An 18,973-nucleotide genomic window follows, 5' to 3' on the forward strand; every position below is an offset into this window, starting at 1 on the left:
CTCGAAGGCTTTTTTTTTTTTTTTTTTGGTCCCAGGGATTGAACCCAGGCACTTAACCAAATCCCCAGCCCTTTTTATTTCTATTTTTTAAAATTCTGAGACAGGGTCTTGCTAAGTTGCTGGGACTGGCTTTGAACTTGTGATCCTCCTGCCCCAGCTTCCTGAGTTGCTGGAATTATAGGCATGAGCCACCACATCAGGCTCCAGTCCCCTTTTTAATTTGTACTTTTCTGCTACTTTACATTTCATTTTATGGTAGCATCTCACTAAATTGCCCAGGCTGGTCTCAACCTTGCAATTCTCCTGCCTTGGCCACAGTGCCTGGCAGCTCTTTCCTATTTAAGAACTTCAAAACATAATACTGAAATATGAATAATTACAGATTCTACACAAAAATATCACAATCACAGGTTAGGTGTGCTGGTTATATTCCAATGAAATACTGAATATAAAACATGAATTACAAATATTGGATAGTTGCCTAGGGTAATGGATATTTAGATGAAGTAATAGGGGAAAATTTGGAACTCCATATGCAGACATACCATAATTGTTGCTATCTCCTCAGGGTTGTCACCATCTAGGTCAAATTTGAATGTAACCATTTTCCGATTATGAGTCTCTAATTGACATTCTACTACCCGGTCTCCTTTGTTTGAAACCTGAAAAGAAAAGATACTTCATTTCTGAAGACTATACTTGGCTTTTTTACTGACACTGAGAAAAAGTCATTCAGACTAATGCTCATATTTATGTCTGAGGAAGCATGGTATTAATATTGTAACTTGAAGCACCAATACTTGAACTGGTAGAATACCTATAAGATGATGTCAGTCTTTGAGCTACTTGTTTATCTTCCACTACTGAGTCTGAAAGGAACATAAAGTCTTTTTCACTCTATTCTTTTCCCTAAGCCTTAAGAATTATTTCAATGATATTAGTTGCTGTCTCTATTACAGATTATTTATAAACTATACTTTCTGAAAAATGTGATAGTCAAAAAGAATTGTATGAATTAAATGAAAAAAAAAAGGGCTATATAAATTATATATGGTGCAAAGATAAGGTATCTTTATTTTATGAAATGAATGGTTCTGATTTCAAAAACTATTCTCCGTGCTAAATTCCTTTAACAATATCAAAGCCACAAAGTCATTGATACCTACATTTAAAATTCTCAATTTTGGGCGTGAAGTCTTTTCATGACGAGAGCGACTTCTTACAGATTTTCGATAATGCCGTTTTGCTGTTCTCCCTTCATGCCTTCCACTGGATGATGGGGCATTCTCATTGCCATCACTCATACCTGAAGCAACATCTGAGTGCGCGCTTTGAAAAAGAAAAAGTTCCATTTTCAATATGAGATTTCAGGGTTTGATATTTTGATGTTTTATACTATCCTATCTACAAGTCAAAAGAGAATTATGATTTTACCTACCTGTCTATAGAGGACACCAAAGTGACAGGTTGGGTTGGTTGTGACTGTGCTACTGGAACTGGCTCTGGAGGAGCAACCTGAGAGACTCCCTGAGTACTCTGTGAATGGAAAGGATAATTCAAATCTTGGTGGTAACATATTTATCATGATAAATGATCGCGATAAGATCCCTTTATTTCCTCTTATCCCTCCCCTATATCCTAGAAGCAGTAAATTTACTAGGAGTTCTTAATATTCAGCATCTACAGATAGTGATCTTAAAATTCCAAAGGAAGTTTCTAAAGCTAGTCTCTCATAAAGACTGCATGGTGTGAAGTCAGCCAACCTATTTGCTAGGCAATGTGAAACTACAACTTGCCATGCAGCCAGCATCTTACCAAAAGTATGCAATAGGGCAGGCAGAGCAAAGTGCAAAGATAAACTCAGACCTTTTTTTCCTAGTAGGGCAAAAATGATTGCTGAGAGCACAGTAGGATAAGATATTCTTATGACTGCCAATGGTATGAGTTTGTGAAAGGACAAGAATAATGGCTAAAGTACTAGCTAGAGAAGTGAAGTACTAATAGGGTTAATCTTCTCCAAGGCACACTCACTTCCCAACAGAACAGCCAGTGGCAACAAGGCCCCCACATTGGCATTTCATTCTGCTGTAAGAAAAAGTCATTCAGAAGTTAGTTTGACATGGTCTCCAAATGAGTTCTTAACCAGGGAAGCCTGTTTCTCCTTTGTCATTTTTATCCCATAGTATATATGTTTTATATATAAACATGCAATAATTCCATTTACCTCCAGAACTGCTTGCTGGGAGGATGTAGTGGGGGATTGTTGTGCTAAACTCACTGCTGGCTGGGACACTTGAACCTGTCCTCCTATACCGCCCACAGGAACCAAAATATTTGATTCCACATAAGGCTGCACCACTGTAGGAAAATAACCTGGTGTAGCCAATGCTTCTGTAGGCAAGGGAGGGGATAGGACTGTAGAATGGATGCAAACAGAAGCCACGTTGGAAGAGGGAGTAATATTTGAATCTCCTGGGTATTGTGGTGGCAGTCGAGGTGGGAAGCCCTGTGATAGAAATGAGGAAGGTGAGTTAGTGCAGGTTGGGGCATCAAATTAGCAAATCAGCAAAACATGCAAAAAAAAAAAAAGGGGGGGAATGGGGTGGGGTAGCAGGAAGCATACAGCAAAGAAGAGTAGCCCGTTCTCTTACTAATAATCTAAACATCATTCTTGAAATGAAATAGTATACTGGTTCCATTTTGGGAGCCAGCATTCTACATATCATATTTTAAATTGCTGGTTTTCCCCTGTTGGAGATTATTTAAATAGGAATTATAATAAACTTAATTCCTTCTAGAAATATATCTACTTTTTAGCAAATCTTACATGGAAGAATGCAAACTCCTCCTAGTATTAGCCATTCCAGTCATATATGGAATGTTCATCTTCTAAATCTAAACTCTGAAGTTTTTTTGTTGATACCATATTGCCAACTCTTATTCCATCTATATATACATATACATATATATACATACACATACAGCCTGGTGTGCTTACACTGAATATTTAACCATTTTTCTTCCAGGCTGTGTCTTAAATAAAAAAAAAAAAAGGGTAAGGAGGTCATCAAACATCATCACTCTACTTTTTCTTGGAATTTTACCCTTTTAGCTTCTCTAGTTAAGATCAGCAACCTTTGTAACTGTTCTTCTGATACTCAACTACTACATTTTTAGGTTTTTGATTGTCTTATTAAAATCAAACCCTCCAATGCTCTCCTCTTTTGCTAGCTAACACAGTACCTGGTATAGAACATCTCCAGAGGGAAGCGAAACCTCAGCAGCTTGTCCAAGGTTAGCTGGTATCCCCATGGACTGAACTGCTGGTTGTAGAAGCTGTGGGTGAACCTGACTTGGCAGCTGAGTCACAGGCTGCAGAAGGGTTGGAAGCTGACTAGGAACCACAGTTGATCCCCCTGGGATCGCAGCTGCTGTAGCAGATGAAGCCAAGGTGAGCAGAGGCTGATTAACGCCAGCTGCCATTGTAATGGGAAGGGATGAGAAACCTGTCTGAGCTGTAGATACATGAGGAGTTGATAGGGGAATTTGAGAGACAGGGTACTGTGGGAGTAAAGAAGTGGGGAGTGGCTGTCCCATAGGAAGGAAATGAGCACCAGAGTGGACTGGAACAACTGAGGATTGTGATGCAACTGGGATCTGAGATTCGCCTTGGATAGTTGATACTGGCTGGGAAACTGGAAGCTGAGAAAGTAAAGAAAAACAAAACAGACAAGACTTTTTTTTTTTTTTTTTTTTTTTTTAAGCAAGGCTGCTGAAAGCAAGATTTGTGTATTAGCCAAAAAGAGGGAAGCAAACAAACAAAACCCTGCATACATTAGTTTAAGTTAATATGCCACATTACAACAGGGAAAAAAGAATAGCAGGGATACAAAAAGGATAATAAACTGGTTACTGTTCCACATTTTCACTATAGAAAAATTTGGTAATGTTTCATCACTGACTATAAAAAATAAACCTTTCCATAGGCAAGGGTTTTGTTGTTTGTTTTTAATAGGTTTATTGGCAGATATTTTGCATACCATAATCCATTGGCATGTTTTCTGCCCCTAAATCTAGAATTGCTATTGAAGTAGCTAATGAAGTTTGAAACAAGTTTCTTCCCAGTGATTCAGACTGTATCCATATTATTTCTACAAAAGTCTGGCAGCTCTATAAAAATAGATATAATTAATATATTTCACTGATTCTAGGACAAAATAACCCTTCTCTACTACCTGGTCATTTTAACATTTGAAAAATTTGGATATATCTTATAGCTGTTGATGTGTTGATGGTATGTACTCAGTGATTCATAAAATAATGGTGCATTTTATATAGATAGTATCTCAGATATGATGAAATATGACAGTAACAATACACTGTGCACATATAAGCAAAAGGGTACAAACAAAACCATATCTATGATACAGGTGAAGAAAGGCCATTCAGAAGAGCATACCTTCTACAAGGTACTTTTCAAATGATTAGAAGGACATCTTAGAAAAAAAAAAATGCATCATTTCATGTAAGGAGCTTTTATAACTTATTGTCAAAAGGCAATAAGGGAGAACATTTTTTACAAATCCACCTGAAAACAAAGCATAATTGCAAATACCAGATATACCTAGAATACCAGATATATCTGAATATTAGATATAGCTGACATATTTCTAGAGAATGGCACAGGTTCAGTTACCAGCATTTTTATTTAACCCATTAGGATTGTGTATGTGTGTGTGTATGTGTGTGTGTATATGTATATGTATATGTGTGTGTGTGTTAATGGGGACTGAATCCAGGGCCTTGCACATGTGAGGCAAACATTCCACCAATAAGCTAAATCCCCAGTGCTTTTTTTAAAAAAAAAAAATTTTATTTTGAGACAGTATCCTATCTGGCCTTGAACTTTGATCCTCCTGCCTCAGCCTCCTGAGTAGCTGGGATTACAGGCATTCACTACCACACCAGCTACCCTTTAGGTTTTAACACCGGTAACTCTATACTGGTAAACCTGTCACTGCTGTCAGTATATATATATATCCATTTATGATGCATATGTGCAAAGAGAGCAAATTTTTACTCCACTATTGCACTGAGATTAACCAACTTCAATGGATATTTCACTATTATAAAGGATGGAAGTCTACCTATTTGAAAGGACAAGTTACATGTAGATCCTCTTTAGCATCTTTTCAGAAATTGAGAGTTTACCTGTTTTCCAGCTGACACTTGAGGCAAGACCTGTGGAGCTTGAGGTTGACTCACTGGCTGTGCAGTAGTGGCCTCAGTGGAGGCTGTTGTTTGTGGAAGTGAATACTGTACTGTCTGTTGAGGAGGGGCTGTCTGTTGTATTCCCTGCTGTTAGGAATAAAATATGATGATTCAGTTCTTTTTAGCGGGGAGGGAGGTTGGGGTCTTACTTTGTTGTCTGGGCCAGTCTGAAACTCCTGAAGTCATGTGCTCCCCCCATCTCAATCTCCCATGAGCTGGTAATGCAGTAGTGCACCACTGTGTCCAACTAATGATTCAATTTTATTTCAAATCATTGGAACATATCATGTTTCTAAGAGGTATATTAACTAAAGCCCTCAGTATCTGTTAATAATAATTTTAGTAATTAAAACATAATAACCAAATTCATCAATTTCTCTTACATGTTTTTCTTCTGATATTCTTTCTGATAGTATCATTAAGGAAAAATTAACCAATATTCCAAACTTCAGAAACCATTGGTTGTTTACCCAACACCTCCCACACTCCAACAGTAGGTCTTTACAAAGATGTTTAGACACTATATCCAAATAGCTCTTTATCCCACCCCACATTTGCACCCCTTTTCTTTTGATATCAGCTCTCACTTAGGCTCCTTCAGTGGACTCATCTAGTCTCCTACTTTAATCTCTTTTAGTCCATTTTATGGATTATATAATCTGATTACGGTTACAAAACAGTGAGAAAAGCATAGAGTTTTGAATGAGACAGTTTCAAATTTTAGTTTTACCATTTACTAGATATAATACCTCAAACTACTCATTTATTATAAATATGAAGTTTCCTTTTCTTGAAAACAATGCTATACCTCAATGTGGGGCAAAGGGAAATGACATCTGGGAATTAACCATATGCAAGGCCTGTACATGTAATTTTAGCCCAATACTAAATTTTATAATAAATCAAGCAAACAAAACAGAACTTAGCTCTAAAACTAGTGCCCCCCTTTGCCTAACAAAAATCTGAACTTTGCTGGTGGCATACACCTATGATCCAAGTAACTTGGGAGGCTGGGGAAATGGGATCATAAGTTCAAGTCCAGCCTGGGCGACACAGAAGACTCTGTATCAAAATAAACAATAAAAAGGACTGGGGATGTAGGATGTAGCGCAATGATAAAGCATTCAGAAGAGCTAAATCTGAGAACAAAAAATCTGAACTGTGTAACTTCCAAGGCTTTGTAGTAATAGTAAACATAACAAATTTAATTTTTTCTTTTAATATACAAATCCATACTGTTTATAAACAATAATCTGTTAATAATGAACATTTTGGTTGTTTCGATTTTTTATTTTTTGCTACTTGAAAATAATGTTGCAAACAACAGTTCTTTATTTGTCCTCATATATCCATACAAATAAATGGTTATTGCTCATAAGATAAAATATTAATTTGTGTATTTATTATGCATATGGCTACCTTACTGGTTTCTTGGATTTTGTTAGGTGATAATCTACAGTAGTTTTTTTTTGTTCGTATTTTTATTCCTTGTTCCTTTTTAAAAAATTTTATTTATTTATTTTACAGTAGAATGCATTTTGACATTTAGTATATTCCTTACTTCTTTGAAATTACCAAATTATCACCAAACTACTGAAATAACAGCGGTAGCAGTCATGTTTGCTTTATTCCTCTCTATTTATTGGTACTAAAGATTGAACCCAGTAATGCTTATCACTGACCTATATATCCCCAGTCCTTTTTATTTTTTATTTTGGGACAGTGTCTTGCTAACTTGCTGAGGGTCTTGCTAAGTTGCCAAGACTGACCTCAAACTTGTGATCCTTCTACCTCAGCCTCCGGAGTCACTGGGATTCTAGGCATGAAACACCATGCTCTGCTGCTTTACTTCTATTATCCTTGTAGTGTATTCTTACTTTAACATTAAGAACAACCAGGAACAAATGGCTGTTAAATTATATAAAGCTTTCCCCCAGAACCTAAGATATATCATGTTGTCAACTCTAAGGCAACTCTGAATATAAGATAATTTAGTCATTTTCTTATTGAAAGAGAGATGCTGTATTGGGGGTTGTGGCTCAGGGTAGAGCGCTTGCCTGGCATGTGTGAGGCCCTGGGTTTGAATCCTCAGCACCACACAAACAAACAAATAAATGTAATGTATCCATCTACAACTTAAAAAAAATAAATAAAAAAAAAGAGAGGTGCTGAAAAAAAAAAAAACTTTTTCGACTTGAATATATTCAAATTTTAAGGAATGTGAATGAAATATTTACAATTATCTAACTCATTCATTTACATATTTAAATAAGATCAATTATATAAATATATTAATTCAGAAATATTGTTTCCCCTCCCTTAAACTCTTCAAATGTAATTTTCAATGGAGTGAAAATTAATATTAATTTTCTCTGGTACAACACTTTCCCTTCAAGTTGTGTCTTGAGGTAAAATTTAAAGTAACAAGCATCTGCTTGAACAGTATTAGTTTTTTGCATTTGTTTTATATTCATGCAATTTTTGTATTAACTTCTTTTTTGTTGTTGTTATAGATGGACAAATACTTTTATTTGTTTTAATGTGGTACTGCTAAAGGATCGAACCTAATGCCTCACACATAACTAGGCAAACACTCTGCCACTGAGCTACAACCCCAGCCCCTGTATTAACTTCCTAATCTTTTAATCAAGTTGTTTGTAATGACATACCATAGTTAGAATAATAAAATCATTCTCTTAAGAATTAAGGACCAGGGCTAGGGTTGTGGCTCAGTGGTAGCACACTTGCCTAGCATGTGTGAGGCATTAAGTTCGATTCTTAGCACCATGTACAAATAAATAAAGGTCCATCAATAAGTAAAAAATATTAAAAAAAAAAAGAAGAATTAAGGACCAAATTGATGTTTATTCTCTTAGCTTAAAAAAAAAATCCAAACTCTATCAGATTAAAGTCTCTATAGAAACATTTGTTCTCAACTGTTTTAGCTCATTAACACTTTTTGGGTTGTTGTTCAAAGGATGGTGCTATGTAATATGAGATTAAGATACAGGTTTGAATTCATGGTAATATTCCTTTTTATACAAAGGAATACATTTGAGGGAAAAAAATCCCCATTTTATATTTGGATAATGGTAAGCACAGAATCCAATTCTCTCCCCATTAATTCAGAACCATATTCACAACAAAATTTGAATTCTATCAATTCTTTCCAAAATTTATACCTTCATTAAACTGAAGGATATATTTGTTTCTGATCCATGTTTTTTTTTTTTTAAACCTTTGGAAGCCTTCTACCCTGCTCATGCCCGATCTACCCCATTTTTCTTATTGCACAGAACAGTCTTTATTCTTATATCTGAGTCTCAGAGTCCAACATCCATCTCTCTTCCATAAAGACTTCCTGATATCCCCCTTCTGTTCAGGAGAGATATTAATTTGTATTTTTGGACATAATTGGGTATTAGTTAAATGGTGAGCTGTAGAATCAGATTATTTGGATTTCAACTATTTTCACTTCCTGTGAGTTTAGTTAGATTACCTAAACTTCTCCAGGTCTCAGCTTTCCCAGTAGTAAATAGAAATGATATGCCTTATAGGGTTCTTATAGGGAATAAATAATAATATGGACAAAGAATCTTGCATTTTGTATAAATCATGCTAGCTTTTATCCTTGTTTTATAGAAGTTTACATATGTTTGTTTAAAAATATATTTATTTATTTTTATGTGGTGCTGAGGATCAAACCCAGTGCCTCACACGTGCAAGGCAAGTGCTCTACCACTGAGCTACAGCCCTAGCCCAGTTTACATGTTTACTACAGCGTTTAGGATCCATGAGAATAGTCATATCTAACCCATTTTTAGACGGCCACAAGTATCTGAACTTAAAAAAACAAAAACAAACAAACAAAAACAAACTATATCTGGGTAGAGGGAATATGAATGATGGATAGTTAAAAACCCAAAAGTCAAATATTTTCACTGATATGTGGAAGCTAAAACACAATAAATAGTGGGAGGGGAAGAAAGGAAGTTCAGTAGATTAGACAAAGCAGAATGAAGGCAAGGGAAGGGGAATAGGAATAGAAAAGTCAGTGAAATGAACCTGATGTAATTTTTCTATGTACATATATGAAAATATTTATGTGATCCCACCATCGTGTACATTCACAAGAATGGGGTCATAATTAGAATAAGATATATTTCATGCTTGTATAATTTTTTCAAAATGGATTTGACTGTGATGCAATTATAAAAGAACCAATTTGAAAAACAAAGTAAGCAGGGCTGGGCTATATCTCAGTGGCAGAGCACTTGCCTAGCATGTGTGAGGCAATTGATTCAATTCTTAGCACCACATAAAAATAACCAAATAAAATAAAGGTATTCTGTCCATCTACAACTACCAAAAAAAAAAAAAAAAAAAAAAAAAAAACAATTAAAGAAAGTGAACAATACATTTTATGAACAAGTTGCCTTACTTTTTGCTTACGATGACAGGCATCTATGCTGGTTATACCTTAGAACATTTTGGAAGAAGTACTATCTCTGGGCAGGTGAAAAGTACTTGGTGATCTGCTTGTGCATAGTCACACTGTCTAATAATCAATACTTTAGTCAAGCAGTCAGCATAACAGGCTGGCATCATGCCTTGCCTAAACATGTCTCACAAAACCAGTTCAAAAAGCTTATGTAGACTGTGTACTATTTGTTGGATGTGGCTGCTTGAGAAAAAATGTTCATATGCCCAGCTGAACAGAAAAGTAAGAATACCTGAAGACTATAGTTGCCCCTATGGAAAAAAGTATTTAGTGAGATAATTCACCACGTTGCTTATGGGCACAAAGTTTTCAGAAGGAGGAAGCTATTTTGGTACCATATTTACTACTTTCCAGATATCCAAGAAATAAATTTCAGCTAAGGTGCATTTCTTACCTTACTTTATAATACAACTAAAGATAGTTTCCTAAGGTGAGGTAGGGGCTTGACAGAACAAAAACAAAAGTCACATCCTAAAACAGACTCTAGTACTGGGGAGATAGCTCAGTAGTAAAGCAATTTATTTACCTAGCATGCATGAGGCCCTGTATTCAATCCCTATCACCACATTAAAAACAAATAAATAAAAATAAACAACACAATTAAAAAATACATATATATAATAAATCATTTAAAACAGACTATCTTCAGTACATAAGGATTTTATCCTTTTTTTTTAAAAAAAATTTTTAGTTGTAGATGGACACAATACCTTTATTTTATTTATTTGTTTGTATGTGGTGCTGAGGATCTAACCTAGTGCCTCACACGTGCTAGGCAAGCACTCTACCACTGAAACACAATCCCAGCCCTTCTTATTCCTTTGTAAAAAAAATTTTTTTTAGTTGTAGATAAACACAATACCTTTATTTTATTCATTTATTTTTATATGGTGCTGAGGATCAAACCCATTGCCTCACATGTGCTAGGGAAGTGCTCTACTACTGAGCCACAATTCCAGCCCCCTTCTTACTCCTTTTGAAATATGGAACCTCAGTAACAGATAAATGCAGCTTTTTGGATATCTTTGCAGAATCATATATTTCTAGGGGCTGGGGTTGCAGCTCCGTGGTAGAATGCTTGCCTAGCATGCACGAGGAGCTGAGTTTGATCCTCAGCACCACATAAAAAAATAAAGATACAGTGTCCACCTAAAAAAAATCAATATTAAAAAAAAAACTTGAAATAATGCTTAAATTATAGAAATCTGTTTAGAAGAAAGGTTAGGAGTAAGACAGAGCATGTAATTCCCAATCCATAATTTCTACAAGATACACAGGTATTGGTCACTGAGTAAATGCATGTATAATCAAATCAATCTACTCCCTTGTGTACAAAATATGTTAAAGTGATTTTTTTTTCTTGTATACTTTAGTATTGATTATTAGCAAATGTGACTATGCAAAAGCAGATCACCAAGTACTTTTCACTTGCTCAGAGGTACTACTTCTCCCAAAATGTTCTAAGGTATAACCTTAGACTGTTTCAAAATTTAATGGAAGCAGAAGCTAATTTATAATTTGGTGGTTAAAAACTACCCTTGGGAAACTATTAATGAAATACTTCATCATTAAGTTTGTGTTACACATGGAGTGCTATGAATTTTGTTCGAAATACCTATATTCAATTATGCCAAAAAATCATTATTTCCTTGAAAAAAATTACCACCAACAAATATTAGCGGTGAACTACAGACATTTAATTTTAGGATTATAAAAATTTTACTGCTGAATATTACTACTGCACTAATATCTTGAGTTCTGGAACAAAACCTCCCAAATCAGAAGTTTGGTAAAATGAATTTTTTTGAAAAACAATTTTCCTATAGTAGTTGTTTCATTGCTGGACAATGGAAAAAAATGACAAAATGCTCATTTGTGGATGAGTCATAAACATAAGCAGAAACAAATTGATACTTTTTGTATTGTCAAATTATGTTAAGAACCATTTAAGAAAGGGCTGGGGATGTGGCTCAAGCGGTAGCGTGCTCGCCTGGCATGCATGCGGCCCGGGTTCGATTCTCAGCACCACATACAAACAAAGATGTTGTGTCCGCCGAAAACTAAAAAATAAATATTAAAATTCTCTCTCTCTCCCTCTCTCTTTAAAAATAAAAAAAAAAAAAAAAAAAAAAAACATTTAAGAAGGCAGATAAAGTAACAGCTGTTTTAAACTTTAAATTGTTTACAAGTACATTTAAGGGCTGGGGTCATAGCTCAGTGGTAGAATGTTTGCCTAGCATGTGTGAAGTACTGGGTTCAATTCTCACCGTTACATATAAATAAATAAAGATTCATTAAAAAAAAAAAGACACATTTAACAAAGATTTCCTAAACTGCTACCCAACACAAGAAAAGCTATGCCTTGGGCTCAGTGGCAAAGCACTTGCCTTGCACATGTGAGGCACTGGGTTCAATCCCCAGCACCACATAAAAATAAATAACTAAAATAAAGATATTGTGTCTCCCTATAACTTAAAAAAAAAAAAAAAAGAAATGCTATGACTTTTTAATTTCCCTTTCAAAAACTTAGCAACTTGGGGCTGGAGTTTTGGCTCAGTGGTAGAGCACTTGCCTGGCATGTATGAGGCCTGGGTTTGATCCTCAGCACCACATATAAACAAAACAACAAACAACAAACGAACAAATAAGATCCACTGACAAAAAAAAAAAAAAAAACTTAAAAAAAAAAAACACCAAAAAACACCTTAGCAAGTCATTCACATCAAGAATTCAAAACACGAAAGATGTACAACTATTTTGGTTACTACTAATTAATTAAATGTAGCAATACATTGTTCTTACCGGCTGAGGATGTTGGATGGGCTGGGAAGATGGAATCCCTGCTAAACTACTTGAAGATAGTTGGCCCTGGCTCTGACCCTGCGCCTGATGGAAAGAAGTAAATATGATAAATTATAGAAGGCCTAATGCAAGTGTATACAGATCAATCTTTTGCAATAAATTTAAGGTCCTGAGAAGTTTGCTTGATCAAAATGAAACAATACCTTGATTAAGTACGGGAGAGGTCTTTGGACTATCTTATAAGAAGTTTAGAAAAGGATCATATTATAGTTCATTTTTGATCCCATCCCATAGGAACAACATTGATGGTAAAAACCTATCTTGTTTAGGTTTTAATTCTGGCCAACTAGAATATTCAGATTCATAGTAAAATTATTACTAGAAACACACACACACACACACGCCAGGAAAAAGTGGTAAAACTATCAGTGTGAAACAATTTTTAATCTGAAAATTTAAAGAAAATTAAAATCACTTGATAATTTTAATTAGGTTCTTCTGCTACTTCTTGCAGTGTGTCACAGTAACTTTTATGGAAAAATGTAAAAAAGCTCTTATAATCAGCTGCTAAGACCTATAATAATAGTCATCACCCAGGGAACATGTGGAGTATCTGGAATCATTTCTTGTTAAAACTGGGAGAGATGGCTATAGCCATCTAGTAAGTAGGGATGCTGCTAAATATTCTAAAATGCACAGAAAAACTGCCCTCAAAACAAAGAATTATCCAACCCAGAATGTTAATAGTGGTTCTCAGAAACCCTAACTAGAATGTTCCAATTATAGAGAAGTTAAAATTAAAATAAATGAGAAAGTGAGAAATAAAGACAAGACTATACTCATGGGTAGGTTAAGGAAATGAAAAGGCTACCACTTTTGTCTTTCATTTCAATTTAGAAGAAGTTCTCTGAAGGCTCTAGGAATATATCACATTCTACTGCAATTTACTGTTACAAGCATCATTTCTTTTGCAATATGTTTGTAAATTAATGATTTTACTTTTGAAAATTTACTATGGAAAGAATGGCTAATAATACATTAACATTTATAGTATAGTTTGACAACATGAGTACTGATGGGAATATACAACATGCCCAAGCAGTAAAGATTAAGTTTCTGGATCGTTCTGCTTCTTCCTACTCTAAGAAATTGATATTTCATATACATTTTCAGAGTTATTTATGTCTTTGATGGGGGAAGAATATAGGAATAAAAGAGAAAGAACATATAGTACTTAATGAAAAAGGGGAGTACTTAATAAAAAAGGGGAGTACTTAGGAGATTCAAATGATGCCTTAAATATATAAATGCATAGTCTCCTATGTAGATTTACAAAGCTATATAAATTTGATAATATATCAAAAGAATATATGAAATAGTTACTGACTCTACTTGCTTATTCTATATGCCTGTTGCTTTGTATTTATTTGTATGACAGGATATATGCCCATACAAAAGAATAACTAAATTAATTGAGGGGGGGAAAAAAGGGCCTAAGATGTCTAATCACAAATTTTTGAAAACAACAAAAATACACCCATCACCCACTAGATTCTTAGTTGCTAAAATTTATTTAATTTGCATATATAATACATAATGACTTATTTGATGCCATTTCAAAAAGGCATCTTTTGTTAAGTTGAATTCCTAAAAGGTTTCCTTTTGCTGTCTTTTTAGACTCTCCACACTAGTAGAAAGTCTATGGATTAATTCTTAATCCTACTCTAAAAAAATATTTTCACTATATTCCATTTCTTTTTTCATTTTACAGAAAAGTTACCCCTTTGCATTGTTTTCAAATTGTTTGGAGGAAGAAAGTAATACTTCATACTTTAGTATACTTATATAATCAATGCTGAGTCAACCTTACATTATAGACAACTGAATTTTCACTGTTATTTGGAAAATACCATATATAGGAATAAAAGTCTTTGATTTTGATGAGTGACTAAAATTCTAGTTTTTGGGTTCTCTTTTCCAAAGGTCTGCAAATAGTACAGGCAAATCAGGTAGCTTCCAGTTCATATTTTGTAAATGCAAGGAGTTTATAGCCCTCAAGAGATGGGGAGACTGTATTAGGAAAAGGAAAAACAAAAAACAATATTCTTCATAAATTCATGATTCAGGAAAATGAGGCATAGAAAATTTAAATGTAATGGTACATAACAGGGTACTTTAAAAGAATTGTGGAAGTTTTCCTATAACCTGTGGATGGAGTGAAGATCCTCCTGAAGAAAATGAGGCCGATAAGACCTGCTGAGATGTGGTTCCTTGGGGGAAACAGAAGAAAAGTGGGGATTCTTGTAACACTGTCTGAGGCAGATGGATAAAGGGTAATGAGACGTCAGAGCCAGAAGGTGCAGCTGTTCCCCCTGTAGGGGGAGGTGACTGAAAATCACTGGGATCTGAAGAAGTGATTTGTGAGGAATCACTGGAATACTCTGGGCTTCCTATTGGCCAGTTCTGTCCGATAGGCTCTACCACAGAAACAGTCAATTCTGGGGTATGATAATTACGCTGTTCTTCAGTCACAGGCTGTAGGTAGCCATGTAATCCAACTGACTGAGGAGGCGGTTCTTCCTGATTTGAGTCCACTGCAACCTGTCGATTTCGGTAAGTACGCTGAGGTAAAATTCCACCTCCTTCTCCTGAAGAACAGCTTGATGTTTGAGCATGAAATTCAAATACACAGTTGCTTCTGCTCTCATTGCTATGAGTTAACACAGCGGGTGCAGAATGAGGAACAAAGACAGGGTGAAATTTCAAACGTGTAGCATCTGTACTGATAGGTGCAGAAATACTAGAGAGGGGAGATCCTGGACTCAATCCAGAATCTAATCTTAAATTCTGAAGGTGTCCTACCAGGAAAGCCTGTCCAGATGGAAATTCAAAGACAGAACTTGATGTAGGGACCCCTTGTACTGGCTTCTGTTCAGGTATCTGTTTCATAGGACTTGAGAGTACTGGTGAGTTGTATGAAATGCCCTCATACTGTTCTGCCACCTGGGCCTGGTAATGTACCCCTGCTACATACACTGCTTCCTGAGGAATAAAATAGTGTGCTTCTTCTGGAAGTACTAGTCCAGGTCTATAGTCATTGCAAACTTGAGATGACTCAAACATAGGATGGACCTGTATGTCACACAGATCTCCAGTTACTCTACTGGCTGTAGTGCCCAACATAACTACAGCCTCTGGTGTCCAGTTAGTTGGGCTGCCACCAGGTGGAAGAAGATTTTGGCCAACAGTCCTCAGCAGGGGTTGGAAATGGCGAGTTTGGGCTTCCAGGAAGGAGGTGCTCTTACGTCGCTGGGAAATGGCTACTTTCGGTGGACAGGTGGGAGGTGGTGAAAAAGAAACTGGACGTTCATAAATAGTTGGGAAAAATATCTGTGATTCTGGGTATGTTGGGGTACCCCCACACGGATGCGCCATGGACTGAGGCTGTATCAACATGAATAAGACAAGTAATTCATACATTCATATGTGAAATTACATCAGACATGCACAACTGGATAGTTCTGTGTAACCCTATGAAATGGTTACATCAAACATAATAAATAATACTGTTTTCAGAAACTATGTGCATAGTAAAAACCCATTAAATACATCCAGGGTCAAAGAAATCAACCTGTGGGACTCTTTGCATCAGATAAGAGCTGCTTTACCACAACTTTGCTCTCTCAAAGCGAAAAGAACAAATTAAACTTTCTAAGTGATTATTCTACTTTATTCATAGTAAGTTCATTCTTAAAGACTTAAAAACTGTGTCAATGGAAACAGTTAAACAGTAAGTGCTAAAAGGCACTATTTTTATAGATATAAAAGTATGCTTCAATTTAATCTATTGCATTAAAGTATTTCTATAGTCTATATTCTTATACTGTGCTATCTTAGAGGGTTCAATGCTACTTTTCATCAACTAACATACTTTTTTAACTATAAATCATAGAAAGATTTTTGGTGGATAATAAAATATGAACCCAATGACAGTAATGTCTTTCTCTTATCTGCCCCAATACAGTTAGCAATTCTGATACATGACCAATGTTACAGATGCAAAAATCATCAAAATTTCCACTTTTCTCATGATTGATAAGAGCTGAATACGGTGCATTTTTTTATTTCGATGGCTAGTATTCAAGGTGAAATGGAAAATATAATTGATAGCCAAACTTGATTTAAAGCATTTTTTGTTCCCAGAAGCAGTTCTGTATTTAAAACTCTAAATTTAGAATCCTAACTTTCCCTAATAATACATACTAGTATGTAATAATACATACTAGAGTAATTCACTATCATAGATTCCTTTTATAAAAGAGCAACCTCATTGTTTCAATAGAGAAGACCCCATTAGCAAAGAAGCACAACTGTTCATAATAGCTGAGAGGATTTTTATTTTGAATCAGAATGTTCATTTTCTTGATGTTTATTAAGGTGTCCAAAGTCATAAAATTTGTTAACTTATGCATTCTCCAAAGTAAAAATCTGAAGATTCTCAGGTTACTTGTTCAGAATGTTAACTACATTCTCTGGAAAAGCAGCAGCAAGGTCCCACAGCAATTAAAATAATTTAAAAAGACAGATCTTGTAGAGACACTAGTGAAGCCAAAGAAAGGCATGTATACTACATATGTAATTTAACATTCAATGGTGTCAAGGTCCCACCCTAATCACCCTAAATAAGTACTCCCCTGAGGGAACAATTTTTAATCCTAGTTTACTGACATATCATTTCACTAATTTTTTACTCAGATTTCTTTTAACACATTAAAACCAAACACTTTTCTCCTCAATTATTCTTCACTGGGTTTGGTTAAAAAAAAAAAAAAAAAAAAAAAGACTTGTCCAGTTTCATTAGTAAGCAACTCTTAAGAATAAAATGAGAGAGCTGTGGTAGCTCAAGTGGTAGAGCACTTGCCTAGCATATGTGAGGCACTAGGTTCAATCCTCAGCACTACATATAAATAAAATAAAGGTACTATGTCCACCTAAAACTAAAAAAAAATTTAAAAAAAGAAAGAAAGAATAAAGTGAGGAGAAAATGCAATTGGGTAACATTTAACAATTTACTTCTGTTTAAGTCAACAATTTAAAGTTAAATAACAAACATACCCTTTGTTATGATAAGAAAATGAAAATCTTTTATGTAAATGGGGGAGAAGAAAATACAATAAAAGCTAAATTTTATTGAGCATATATTGATATGTGCCAAGGATATTATTAGCCTTCTGTCTCATAGCCTCCTTGCTTGTTATTCCCCCTTAAAGCCTTATTACAAAAATGTTTCTTATGGGGATAACTAATGTCCTAAAATCCTAATACATAACCAAAAGTATAGTTTAGTCCTGTTATTTAATTTTTATTAAAATTTTTGATGCCTGGATGTATTCATTGGTAATAATTTTTCATTTGTCAGAAAGTTTACAGTTACATACAGTACTGACAAAGAGGGAAGGCAGGCTGGAGCGACGATGCTTGCGCTGAGAGGCAGAGTGCATAGGCAGGACACTCTCCAATGCTTTAGAAAGCTTTTCGGCAAAAGTTTCCTCAGGGGCAGTCCGAAGGAGGGAAGGAGAAAGAGGTGCAGACAACACTGGTGGTGGGGTGGAAGGAGCACTGGGAGAGATGCGGGATAAAAAGGGAACAGCAGAAAGATGGGGAACACAAACCGACATGCTACGGCCACGACGAGGCTAAACAGAAAACAAACACACATGAAAAACACAGTACTTTAAAAAGAAAATAACCAAATGTACAGTGATAACAGGAAAACAGTTAACATAAAGGAAATGTTCCATCCTCTCCAATTCCACAAAATCAATTTTTTTTTTAGTGGAGAGAAAACTCCACAAAGCACACGGGGCAGATGACAACTATTCTCTATTGTGTTGGGTCAAGTACAAGATTTCTTAGAAATAATAATAGTAAGAAATTATTATCCTAAATATTATGAAATAACACCAACTGTTATGAATGTATGAATAAGAAAGATGGACTGAAGGCAGCAGACAGGGAAAACAATATCAGTTTATAATTTCTGCAAACTTAGTAAGATTAGACAAGAATGAACTCTATTAATTTAAAACACGAGATTTGAAAAAGTTGAAGTCTGGATTATTCTGCAGGAGCTGTGGAAACTTAAGAAAAGGATTCTCATTTCTGAAGGCATCAGACTAAAAAAGTTTTTGGCTTACAACATTATATTTATTTTACTTGTATACTTGCCAATCTTTCTCAGCAAAGGTAAAAAGTCATATAACTAGAAAAAGTATACTTTTCAGGAGGAAATTCACAACTGGATGGACATAGGAACTATTTGGACTTTTACTAAAGTTGTTAATGAAAAAAAATCTTCAATTTGAATTTCTAAAGAATAATGTAAAAATTCTCTTTGGG

The 18,973-nt window shown here is 35.1% G+C and overlaps 2 protein-coding genes across 38 annotated transcripts in view; both read right to left on the reverse strand.

Annotated features, from left to right (window-relative positions):
• Positions 1-18,973, reverse strand: part of Erc1 (ELKS/RAB6-interacting/CAST family member 1) — a 1,605,700-nt gene that overhangs the window by 700,397 nt on the left and 886,330 nt on the right. The gene's annotated exons all lie outside the window — the stretch shown is intronic.
• The window catches only part of Wnk1 (WNK lysine deficient protein kinase 1), a 132,411-nt gene that overhangs the window by 26,718 nt on the left and 86,720 nt on the right, over positions 1-18,973 (reverse strand). For 9 of the 18 annotated variants that reach the window (XM_048787485.1, XM_015500784.1, XM_048787486.1 and 6 more), the window contains 7 exons: positions 12,575-12,658; positions 5,212-5,358; positions 3,244-3,702; positions 2,225-2,506; positions 1,439-1,536; positions 1,167-1,329; positions 546-662 (listed from right to left, as the gene is read on the reverse strand). In XM_048787485.1, coding sequence (XP_048643442.1) covers positions 546-662; positions 1,167-1,329; positions 1,439-1,536; positions 2,225-2,506; positions 3,244-3,702; positions 5,212-5,358; positions 12,575-12,658 — 1,350 coding nt within the window. Of the gene's footprint in view, positions 1-545; positions 663-1,166; positions 1,330-1,438; positions 1,537-2,031; positions 2,086-2,224; positions 2,507-3,243; positions 3,703-5,211; positions 5,359-12,574; positions 12,659-18,973 lie in introns of all 18 variants that reach the window. The other 9 variants (XM_015500788.2, XM_048787489.1, XM_015500789.2 and 6 more) reach the window with 7 other exon arrangements.

This window comes from Marmota marmota, unplaced genomic scaffold, assembly GCF_001458135.2.
Source record: "Marmota marmota marmota unplaced genomic scaffold, marMar, whole genome shotgun sequence".
NCBI classification, from domain to species: domain Eukaryota; kingdom Metazoa; phylum Chordata; class Mammalia; order Rodentia; family Sciuridae; genus Marmota; species Marmota marmota.